General features: G+C 28.7%; 1 protein-coding gene across 1 annotated transcript in view; it reads left to right on the top strand.

Annotated features, from left to right (window-relative positions):
• Nucleotides 1-8,735, top strand: part of Parp1 (Poly-(ADP-ribose) polymerase) — a 103,613-nt gene extending 94,878 nt beyond the window's left edge. The window contains exon 19 of the mRNA XM_075356070.1: nt 4,761-8,735. Coding sequence (XP_075212185.1) covers nt 4,761-4,833 — 73 coding nt within the window. The 3' untranslated portion in view covers nt 4,834-8,735. The remainder of the gene's footprint in view (nt 1-4,760) is intronic.
• The last annotated feature ends 4,125 nt before the right edge of the window (nt 8,736-12,860 follow it).

The raw sequence follows: 12,860 nt of genomic DNA, 5'->3' as shown, positions 1-12,860 counted from the left end.
TGCACATATTAAGCATAATTGTTTGTTCCTGTGGTAATCATATTGAAAAACTCATCACCACTTAAAAACATTTTTAAAAAATTAACTCATTAAAACCTTGTGCAAAATCATGATTAGGGTCATAGTCATGCACAAGTAAAATAGGATCTTTCTGTAAAATTATTTGGATTTACCCAGTCAACAACTTGACATAACCTATTATAACCTCTGGCTCTATCATCTGAATTTTCATCATTATTGCTAGAATCATTGTCGTCAGAAACATTACTTAAACTGCTTTATGAATAAAGGAGTGTTAAGTGTTTCAACAAATACTTAAAGACACTAAATCTTCAATATCAGTCAGAAACATGATTGGCATTCGTAGAAACCACTTTCACAATGTAAATCAACAATGAAGTTTCAAAACAAAACACAGCTGATCACATCCAAATCAGATGGTTAAGAACATTGAACTGTGTTAAAAATTAAAAACAACACTACTGTGAATAGTATTATAAAAGTTTAGTTCATAAAAATTGAACTATATAGCAGCAGTAGGCCTGTACAACTGACGTGCAACTTCGTGTGCTTTGACCAGAAGACCAGCATAGGGCATTGTGCAATTTCGTGCATCGTGACCGGGAGACAATTAATTTACTTGAGAGTGGGCTGATAAGTTTCTGACTTGCAAAGAAAACTTTTTGGTTTTATTTTTAATATAATCTCCACAAATATTTTTCATACCGTTGCTCTAATTTAATTACACAATTTGTTTTTTGTAGTGTGATTTGTTGAGCTCCTCAAAAACCCATTTACAGCATAAATAACTTCCTCATTGCTCTTAAATTGTTGTTCACCAAGCCATTTTTTGAGGTTAGGAAATAGGTGGTAGTTGCTGGGTATAAATCTGACGAATAAGGCAGATGAGCAAGCAATTCATACTTTAGTTCATTGATTTTAGGCATTGTGATAACTGAAAAATGTGCGGGTGCATTGTCATGGTGAAACAGTTGTTTTTTTTTATTAGATGTCATTTTTTTAACCTATATGTTGTTTTGAAATAACACAGCTATCTCATACAATTTTAATGTGTGGTGTTCCAGCGTGATTTTATGGATATTTTCTATCAGAATTAAATTAATATAGATTTTGAGATAAAATTATCAAATTCAATTAAAAAAAAATTTAATTTGTTCCATCTTGGAAGAGCCAAATGATGATTGTTCAACAGATGAAGAAATAATTCAAGAGTGTTTCTTGAGTTAATGTTGCAAATTTCAATACCATTGTGTCTGAAATCTCATTTAACTATGTTAAAAGTAAGCCATATCAGTGTGTTCAAGAAATTTTGCAGTTAAACATCCTTCCTTCAAAAGAAATAATCACTTACACAAACAACTACAATTTCTTTTATTGAAAAACTCATATTTCTTTCATATGTACAGATTTACATCATATATTTGAAAATTTCTAAAGAGATCAATTTAAGTAAATTTTATAAATGCAATAAGTAGATTTTTAATAGATACGATTTTCACTGACATATATTCAGTAAAAACCTATTACAAGAATCAAAACAATCTACATGAATGAAAAAAACAGATAAAAACACCACAAAATATAGCACAAAAGGTTGGCCTGAAAATATCCTTTGAAAAGACAGACATAATGCTAACCAACCCTCCATTCGCAACTAAAACCACAATAGATGACCAGAAAATAAAAATTGTCAATAGATTTAAATATTTAGGAGAAATTATCACTTTCAATGTAGATGAAAAACCTACATGGAACAACATTGTTAACAAACTAACAAATGCACAAACACTCACTAAAATCATGCACAATAAGAAATGTCTTTCCGTAGTTATGCAACTGAAACATTACAAAACTGTGATCCAACAGGAAATAACTTACAGAAGAGAAACTCTGTATAAAACAACTAACTCCGTAGCTATAAACATAATCCTGAAAATCGAGAGAAGGATAGCATGGAAGTGCATTAATAAAGAATATCAGAAAGATGGACACTGGAGAATTCTCCAATGAAGCAATATATAAACAATTAGAACCTGTAACCAGTACGATCAGAAGAAAAAAAGTTTCATTCTTAGGACACTTATTCAGAACATCTGGGTATGGATTGTCAATATGAATTATAGAAAAACTCTAGGATAGTAAATTTGGGATTTGAAAGAACTTGAAATAACAATAAAAGATATAATAGAAAAAACAGATTAAATTAAGAAACTGAAAAAGAAACAGAACTATATTACAACCAAAAATAAATAGACAACAGAAAGGAAGGGTGATTTCAAGAGCGGGAAAGACAGGTAAGGTCTGAAAGGATGAAGAAATGTTGGAAAAATAGGAGACTAAAAAATTCTTCTTATAATTGACTAAAGTGGTCCTATGCTGGCCATAAAAGCGCAAAAACAAAAAACTATTAAATGCTTTTTTACGTTACTATTTTTTAAAATACGTTTTATAGTACTATAGCAAAATAGAAACTTTAATTCCAGTTTATTAAAACCAATCTTTTTTACATATTTAATAATTTTTCTTGTCCTAGAACCCATTCATAAAATTTTATACTCAAATTATCTGTTTACAATAACAATATGATTATTGTGCATTATAAATAAGATTGTAAATCTGGAAAATTTTTGATGAGCACCTAATATCTGAGATTTTATTGTATTTATTTAATTTCAAAAAGAATAAAGTTAAGAAAGTATCACAGTATGGATTAGAGATATATGTTTAAAGAACATCGTGGTTTTTTTTCTCAAAAAGAAACGTGGCAGCAGGCAAAGGTGCTAAATCATTTATTAAAACTAAAGTGATTTCAGTCCCAAAATTCAAATTGCATAAAATTAAACTTAGTGATAAAAACTTCCTATGTAATTATTTGCATAAGTTTGTGTAGAACTATGTATCACTAAGAATTATTTATTTACTTAACATATCAGTATTCATTCACACTTGAATATACACAAATTCTGTATAAAAGGTTCCAGGAGAGAGTCTAGGAAAAAATATCAGGAAAAATGTATTTGTATTTAAGTTACTCTACAATATGATACAATCTTTAGATCAATTATATAAAGTTGTCAAAAGCCCTAGAGAAGTCTTCTTTTTTTTTTATAATCACCTATATGATACTTGTATCACTTTCTTCTATGGTGTCTGTTGACTTACTGTTCTTTCATAACCATCTTGACTTTAGGAATAGAAAATCTTCTACAGTAGCTACATCGGGTGAGTGTGGGGGATGATCCAGCACTGTTACATGTACTTTGCTCAAAAACTACCATACAATGATGACTGTATGAGCTGGTGCATTGCCCTGAAGCAGGAACCAATTTTTGGTTTTATGAAAATCCAGTCGCATGTAATAAACATTTCAAATCAATTGTTAGTCAGCAGCAGTAACATAATAGAAAGCATTCAACAATTCACATACACATTTGACATTTTCATTGCTGTAGCTGGTTAACGGCTTCCCTATTTTCGTAGTCGTGACTTCAGATCATTATGAAAATGAACAAATCGCTTGGAATACATGCAAATGATATATAGCTTTATCGCTATGTTCATGTTTTATCATTTCAAACATTTTTATAGCAATTTTTCTGTGCAAAATCAAATTTAATGTTGCTCTAGTTCTATTTTTAAAAATTCCAACAAGCACAAAAACAAATATACAACACGAACTGCTAATACAATCTGAATGAGTGTGGTTGTGTTGTTCACAAGGTATCTTTCGACACATTACCATCCTTGCCGATGAGATATGGTGACTTCTTTATGTTTTATAGCCTCGGTCATGGAACATTTTGTTCAGACTTTTGAACAGCTTGTAATTTTCCAGTGTGGCTATTAAATCATTTATTCCATCTTTCTCGGTAACAATTATAAAATAGATCTATCTGATAATTAGCAATCAATTACAAGTTTATCTTCTTATTAATATACCTTAGGTTTTCCTGGATTGAGCTATTTGTCATATTGTACATCACAATCCGTCTCTCATGAAACCCATATTTTTCTATACGATTTTCCTAACTATATCTTTTCTTTCATATAGTACCATATTTATTAATGTTTATTTTTCTTCAACTACAGTCTTCACCCATATTTTCTTCATTTGTATCATCCGTATTTGCACACTCATTGTCCTTTTCAGCAGAAAGAGATTTCTTCATAACAAAATTAAACAAAGTAGAAAGTGGAACAAATAGACATTTTATTTATACTAGACACATAATTCAAGCCATATCATCTTTCTATATATTTTTTTGTTTTATCTACCAATCTCCCTGTTCGGAGTGCTAGCATCTGTCCTACTTATCAGGAAAGTTCTGGGTTTGGAATTTAGACTGGCAGGCACTTTTCAAACATGACGCTAATACATTTTTTGTTAAGTGACTAATAGTCACTTTAAATAGTTGCTATCGGAGAATAGCTAATTGCTTTTGATTTCTTATATGTTTTAAATGTCTAATGTAATCCTTCGAAAACAAATTGCTGCACTAAGAGTAATTATTAACTTACAACTATTATCTATACTAAATAAAGAAAAATATGTAATTATAAATAAACAAGGAACCCACCATTTTTATGTTATAACTCGGTCAAAATGTTAAAGTGTGGAAATTTTTATGCATGTTGTGTGTACAAGCTTTCAAACTGAAAAATTATAAAAATAAGATTTTTTTATAGTTAAAAATATTTATGTTTATTTATATGTCACTTCCTTAATCAATTTCTTTCAGATACATTGTTTATGATGTTGCGCAAGTCAAGACTCAATACTTATTGAAATTAAATTTCAAGTACAAGTATTAAGTTACTACACACAAAGAATGATGTCAGTTTTTTTTAAGATTGCTATAATTGTTTATTTATATATAATTATTTTTCATGTTCCTTTTGTGTCTTATTTGTTTTCTGTTTTGTTTTTAATTAATCTTTTCTGTTATTGTTTTTATTTATAAATTAATATTATTACTGGATATTATTCAGTTATTGTCAAGTCTAAAGAGCAAGGACTTGGATTCATTTAGAACTTAAATGCTTTTTTAAGAAATGTGTGTGAATTCAAGAATGTGACTTAAATTATAGTTAGTGTAGAACATTATTTTTGGCTTAGATTATATCTGTAATTTTAAAAGATATTCTGCATTTTCTTCAACTTGTTTGGCACTCAAAAGCCCCGTATTGATATGTTGGATTTTCACGTGACCATATCTATGTGAATTTTCCTTTAAAAAATCATTTACAAAAATATGTAATTGTAGTTTACTCTCTTAACTTTTTTTAATGTTCAAAGCCAATAGCTTATTCAGTTGTTTGCTGAAAAAGGAATCCTTTTTTTTACTTATATACTGAAGAAATAAAAAAAGGATAATTAATTATATTTTTTACTAATAAATAAAAAAACTGTCATTTTTTAAACCCACTAGAAAATAGATAGAAAACAATAAAATCATTTGATCACATTCTCTCTAAATAAGAAATTATTACTTTATATTATTAAGTTGTTGCTTGAACAAAACGATTACTAAAGGTAATCTGATTTTTATTGATTGTTATAAATTATAACAATTAAGAATGTAACTAGTTTTAACTATAATCTGCATTTTCACAGAAACCACACAGCATTTTTAACACTTAAAAGTTTTATACTTATTTGGCAATGGTCATGAGCAGAGTTTAACAGTTATATTCATTTCAGAATGCTATGAATGAATAAATGATCAGAATTAGTCAGAATTTTGTGTTAAACATATTTATTGATAAATTAATTTATGACAGTGAAATAATGTCAGTTGTATTAATAAATTTTCTTCTCAAAAAATTAATATTTCTTCAGAAGGCAATATTTTAGAAGCATATACTCATTTAAGTATTTCAGGTTATTAAAATTTTCTTTTTTCTGAGTCTGCTTAACATTATCATATTTATATGAAAAGAGTATTGAATTAATTTGAACATAATTTTCATAAATGTTATTTCCATCTTTGCAGATTTACTTACCATTAATTCAGTCATTTATTTATAAGTTAAAGTAGTTCTCTTTCCAACTATTACAATAAAACAATTTGATAAAGGCCTGTTAGTGAAGTTTGCAAGGTTGGTTTCCTACAGAAAAAGATGCATTGGAGAAGGAATACAAACATATATAATGCATTCAAATATAACATTCATTAACAGTTATGTATACACTGTGAAATAAACTAGGCTGCATGATCAGAACTATGTTTTAAAGCAACCTTTGTATCTACACTTTCAGCAGACTGAACTATATTAACATCTAAGGATTTATCAATCCATTTATAAAAATTGATTAAAATTTTTTTTACTTAAAGTAAATTTTATTAAGTTATTTTTTTTATCTTTAAATTTCTGTTTTGATATAAACTGAACGGAAATATATAAATATTGTTATGATAAATAGAAATATAATTTATCAATAATGCTGCAGAATTAACTACTGCTGTAGTCATTAAACAATAATAAATTGTAATAGTGCTCTGTTAAATCACATCTTCCATCAACATTAATAATAATTTATGAAACCAGTTAATTAAATAAACCACTTTGGCTCTTGGATTTTTAATCCCTACTTTACACCTTTCAATTTTTAGGATACTACCCGACAAATGTACCAAATGTTGAGATCTGGTAAGAAGTTACAGTTTTGGATGTCATATTTGATAAAGTAATAAACGACAGTTTTATATAGTTCTTCTATATTATATTTCTGTAATATAGAAGCCGATTTCTGTAAAGCTATTACAATCGCCCAAAATGGCCAGTGTCAGTAAACCATTTAATAGCACCTTATCTTGGCCAGTTTTGCTAAATATTGACCAACAAACACCATTTGTTTGTCCAAAATTTAGGTATAAGGAGCAAAATAATAATCCTACGTATACAAAATAAATTGTCTTTATGCAAGTTTCTTATGAAGTTTGAACTGTATGTCAGAACAACATTTGTGGAAATATCTGCACATGCAGTACCAAAGTCATAATGAAAGAAAAAAGATGAATTATATTTAAATAATATTATAACTGAACATTGTTCAGTTTCTGTCAGCTGTAGAGAATAAGGACTATGTGCAGTTTTAATCGTTCTCCACATTTAAAAATTAATAAAAATAATCATTTTATTAATAAAATTAATAAAAATAATCGTTTTATTGATAAAATTTATAAAACTAAACTATAGTTAATAGTTGAAAACTTTATCTTTCAAGCATGGCACTGTTGGTATATAAGGTTATTTATATGTAAATAAAATAGATTAAAAAATTCAACCTTAACAAAAATTTGTCTTTGTTTTTCAAGTACTTTTGGTCATTCGACCATCATCAGGAAAAGTTTTCTTTTCTTTCAATTTAAAAGTATTAAAGTTAACATAAGTAGATAGAAAAATTATAAGATAGAGTCATAAGCGGTGGTCATCAGTGTAAAAGTAATTACGTCCATTATGTAGGAAAGCTGCAGTTGTTATTAATGTTAATGTTAGACTTGTAAACAGGTTAGGTATCTTGATAATTATTAATTATATGTTTGAATAAAGTATCATCCTCAAATTTAGTTTGTTCATTGATTAATTTACTGTTATAATAATATATATTAAATAATTGAAAACTATACAATGTTAATAGTAAATGTTCACTAAAGATTTTATTAAAGTATAGTTTAATATAGTTTTAAGTTTTGTTTCTGCATTTTCTTCTGATTGGTTTCTTTATTTCTATTGTGATACCTTCATTGTAACAAATTTTAACAGTACTTTGTTATCACATTAAATCCTCAACTAGTTAAGGCACTTGTATTCATTTCTATTCAGGTAATAAGAAATAAAAATGTCTTAACTGGTTGAGGACCTGATGTGATAACAGTGTTATTAAAATTTGTTACTATTTAATGACCATAGCATTAAATGCTTGCAGTGTTATTCAAAGACTATATTTATTTTAATTTAGAATCTAAAATGGATACAGGTAGTTGATAAAAATAAGTTAATATGAGTATGCAATTCATGCATACATGCGTTCATGCATAAAAATAGTTCATTTTCCCTTTCTTTAATTGTGTATAGTAATAATGTGCAGAATATTATTTGAAATATTTTAAAAGGGAAGAAGTCCTTTCTGCCCATTGATGGTGAATATATTTATTATTCTTTAGTTTCAATTTAAGATTTTCTGATTACGTAATAAATATAAATGTGTAGTACCTAGGCCATTGTTCATCTGTAACATGTAGGATCAAGTAATGCAAATAATTGGCATTATTGCCTTAAAATTGTGTAGTTAGATTATTAGTATATTATTTTATTTGTTAATATAATATTAAATAAAATTAACCTTTATGGTCCCATAAAAGAGCAGGTTTATTAATCTAGTTCTTCCACCATTACAGAGCAGAAGAAGTGTAAGAGAAACGTTATATTATTTGTACTTTGAATTTCCGTATTTTTGTAAGGTAATTCATAAAAAAAATTTTAATATAAATTTATTTAACTTTCCTTTCCTAAGAAACAACACTGAATTTATTAACTATTTAAGCATCATACTAATTATAATTATTTTATAATTTTAAATCAGATTTTTTTGTAATTTGTATTATGCATCACTTTTTTTCATATATTGATAGTATATATAATAAATTACATTTTCTTTTTGTAATTAAGTAAAATATTTGTATTACAGTACTTTAAATATAACATTTTGTTTATAAGATTTCTGTTACATTCATTATGTTACTACCTGGCCCAACCTTTTGCTTATTTTAATTATTCTGCATATTTATGTTCAAGGTCCCATTCTTTCCGAATAACTCTTGAACCAGTATAAAAGTAGTCCTTTTCTACTGATTTTTTTTTGTCACTGCCTGCTGTCCTTTGTCATTGATGCTGTGTTGTGTATTTTTTTACTTGGTCATTTAACAAAAATAAAGTGGGTGGCTTTTTACAGTTGCCATAGCTGCTAAATGATCATTAATACTTAAACTAATATTAAATATCTACAGACCTTTTTTTTGTTGCCAGTTTAACTGTTTGATGCTTTTTTCCAGTGCTTTCTTTTTCTGCTAATCTTTTATCCTCTGTTACATTTACTATTTATCTAATTGCCAAAATCTGTGGCAGCATCTCGGCCTTCCATCTGGAGGTCCCAGAGTATAATCCCGATCAGGCATGGCAGTTTTCTTATGTTATGCATTATCCTATGCACAAGCCTCAAGCAAAAAAAATGTTACATTTCATAACTAAATTAATTAAACCTGGATATCTTAATTAATCTGTCGATTTAGTTTTTCTTCCTACTTTTGTTTATTCTCAGCTTGGATTTCTGTCTAGTAATAAATCTATGCCATTCAGAATTTCTTCAGATTTAGGTTCTTAAAGGAATCTGTTAATCAGCGAATCTAAATACTGATATCCTTTCTCCTTGAATAGTTACTTAGTATTGTCAGATGTGTCTTCAGTTCTTGTATTGCTTCTTCTACATGCAGTTTGAAAAACAATGGGAATTGGCAACTCCTCTCACTCCTTTCCGTTTGTAAACCTTCCTTTCTTCATCTTTTAAACTTGCCACTGCTTCTTTTTACTTAAGCAGATTATTATATATGTTTCTTTCCACCACATTTCAGTCCAATTTTCTTTAAAATTTATTCAATTCTACATGATGAAATCCTTTTTCTAGTTCTATAAATGCCTTTATTAGTCTTATTCCTGCAGAGTATCAAAATTGCCTCTTACAACCATGGTCTTTCTGAAATTGGACTTGTCATAATATTCATTTTCATCTTGGGTCAAATACACAGTCCACTACACATTCCATTTGTTTGAAAAAAATCCTACTTTTTTGATGTGTGAGATTTTAGATCGACGGTGCAATAGTTCTTGCACTTTTCTCCTGCTTTCTTGAGTATAGTAAATATTATACCTTTTCTAAAATTTGTGGCCAATTTATTGTGGAGTACCATAAACTACGTACTAATTTATAGTTTATTCAGACATGACAATTTTTTCTTAACAAAACAATAATGATGTTAAATTATCTGTCTCTAATCCTTATTTCTGTTAAAGTTTATGAGCTCTATCAAACCGACCTCAAAATAAAATCTCTATTATAAATTTATTTTTTTTCCCCCTAGGAATCTTTTTCCATCTACCCCTCTAAACATATTCTGGCATCATTTCTCTGAAGGTTTCTTCTCTTTATACTGTATCTTTGTTTCATATTTTTCTCATGTACATAAACTAATTTTCTGTTACTTTTCATTTTGCTAATTTTATTTCTAAGATGTCCATGCAGTTCTTTCATCATCTCTAGCATTTTAATACTTTCTATATTTCCATTTAAAAAATTTTATTTTCTTACATAAGGTTTTCTAATTAAGTTATTTCTCCTGCCTGAATTATTTCCTCGTAATTATTACTGGCTAATGAGTCGAAAAGAGAATAAGCAACATTAATTCAGTGTATACTTAATGCTTGAAAAACTATAAGAAACTATTCCAAACAGTAGAAATTTTAGTATTTGGCCCCAAAGCATTGATGAAGCAGTAGTTGTAATTTAAGTTGCAATCAAGAATTGTGACAAAAAGCAAGGTTTTTTTTGACATAATAACTTAATGTAGATTATCCTTGCTGTACATATCTGATTTTACTCATCAAAGGAAAGAAATTTGAACACAATTTTGAACATTTCCAACTGCTACGCATCTACTAATGTAATATTAAATAAAAGTGGGTATCTGTTGCCGGTGGTTGCCGCACAAGGATACGTTCAAGTATGGCAGGCAAATTGAATTGTCTCAGTCCACATATTTGGGAGAGTACAGCAAGGGATCCAGTTCATTCATCAAACATTCAACAAGTCATCATAGAGATTGCACATGTCACAACTGGATTTATTTTAATTTATAATGTGATTAAGAAAAAACTAAAGGCGACCACCAACTCTGGCTCAAGCAATTTTATTGGAATTGATCCAAAATGGTAATGAACTATTTAAAAGATATAACAATTGATTAAAGTCCTCTAAAAAATTTAACCCAAATGAGAAGGGATAACTTTTATACTTTATACTTGCCGATTGAAACCAGCTGAGAGAATGGACAGATTTTCAAGACCACTCATCCATTTCTCAACACATTAAACGAGAAATATTTCAACTGTCTGACATAATTGTACCAACTGAACTTTCTTTGCCACTGGCCTAAAAAATCAACAATAAGAGGTTCGTCCTAGAGCACATTAGAATACACCACTGTTTGCTCTGTTGTGTAAGGCAGCCACAGGCAATGGGCACCTTGAGAGTTAAATTTTTCAAAGAAGTTTTAAAAAATTAGGCTTCTTTTTTCATAAAATAACAGTATTAATTAAAACTTTTTAAAATTTAAACAGTGTTTGAATAAGGTTACAAAAATGAAAGTAAAAAATTAACTAATATAAAATGTTTGTATTGATAAAGAAAGTTTAAAAAAGAAAGAAACTAAAATATTAAAAATTGCTAAATAAACACATAAATAGATGAAAACATATATTCACTTCAGAACAAAACAAGAGAAACATAATCACCCATCAAAAAGTAATCATCTGTTGATCATTATATGAACTTAATTTATGTTAAGAATTAAATATATGTGACCAGTATATGTGTATTAGTACTCTTGTTGAAGATAGAAATCAGGAAAGGTATATTCATCATGCACATTTCCTTGCAATAGCCTTGGAAGAGTTGGTAATGTTTGGCATGGATTTAACACACTGAATGCAGTCGCCTGAATCAGTCAGTGTTCCTAGCAGTGGTCATTATTTATAGTATTTTTTGGCATGGATATTCTAGCATGACCTCCACCTGTGTAATTACTAGCTGACATTCTCGAAAATCATAAAGATATATCATATCCTGCTATCATGAATGATTTGCTTTTCAGAGATTAGGAGATTACAAAGTCATTTTCATCTATTTCCCATATCTCAATTTACAGCATAAAAAAAAAATATAATATAAATTTTTATGTTTACTTACTCTTGTAAAGAAAGTAACAAGATATAATTTTATTAATGAAAATACTATTTCAAATATAGATATCATGCATCTTTATTTTTAGAGTGAGAATCAATTTTTCATTTCAACCATTAGTGCCATTAACTGAATAAAAATTACTTATATACATATTATTATTTTCAGGAAAATTAAATACAAAACATTTTAGAAAAAATAAGAAATAATTATAAAAAATGAAAGCTATAATTTAAATGAAGTACGAGGTGCGACAATAAAGTAATGAGACTGATTTTTCTTTGCAAAATATGGCAACCCTGCAGCTTGCGTAGGCACACCATCTTTGACCTTGGTCTATAAGCTACTTCTCGTCCAAGCAGCACATTGATGCAACTGCTCAGTCGTGAGTTGTGCTGTAATAAGTGAACATGTATTTGTGTCTCTCATCACAGAAATGAAACCACAAAATATTGCAGAATGGTATGCCATTTCTTTTGGGGTTAAATCGGGTGAAAACGCGACGACAACTTATGGTAAGCTTCAGAAGGCTTATGGAGAGGAGGTTATGTCAAGAGCTCAAGTTTTTCGGTGGCATAAAATTTTTAGTGAATGTTGAAGATGAAGACCGCAGTGGACGACCATCAACCTCACGGACAGATGTTAACTTGACCAGGGTACGTGAAATCGTACGATCTGATCGAAGATTATCCGTGAAAATGATTGCAGAAGAACTCAACATCAATCGAGAAACGGTTCGTCTAATGTTAACTGAAGATCTTGGTATGAGAAAGATTTGTGCAAAAATGGTCCCCAAAAATCTCACACAACAACAGCGAGAAAC

The sequence above is a fragment of the Lycorma delicatula genome, chromosome 2 (assembly GCF_047948215.1).
Source record: "Lycorma delicatula isolate Av1 chromosome 2, ASM4794821v1, whole genome shotgun sequence".
NCBI lineage: Eukaryota > Metazoa > Arthropoda > Insecta > Hemiptera > Fulgoridae > Lycorma > Lycorma delicatula.
The sequence above is the reverse complement of the archived record's forward strand: the minus strand, read 5'-3'. Positions and strand labels throughout refer to the sequence as shown.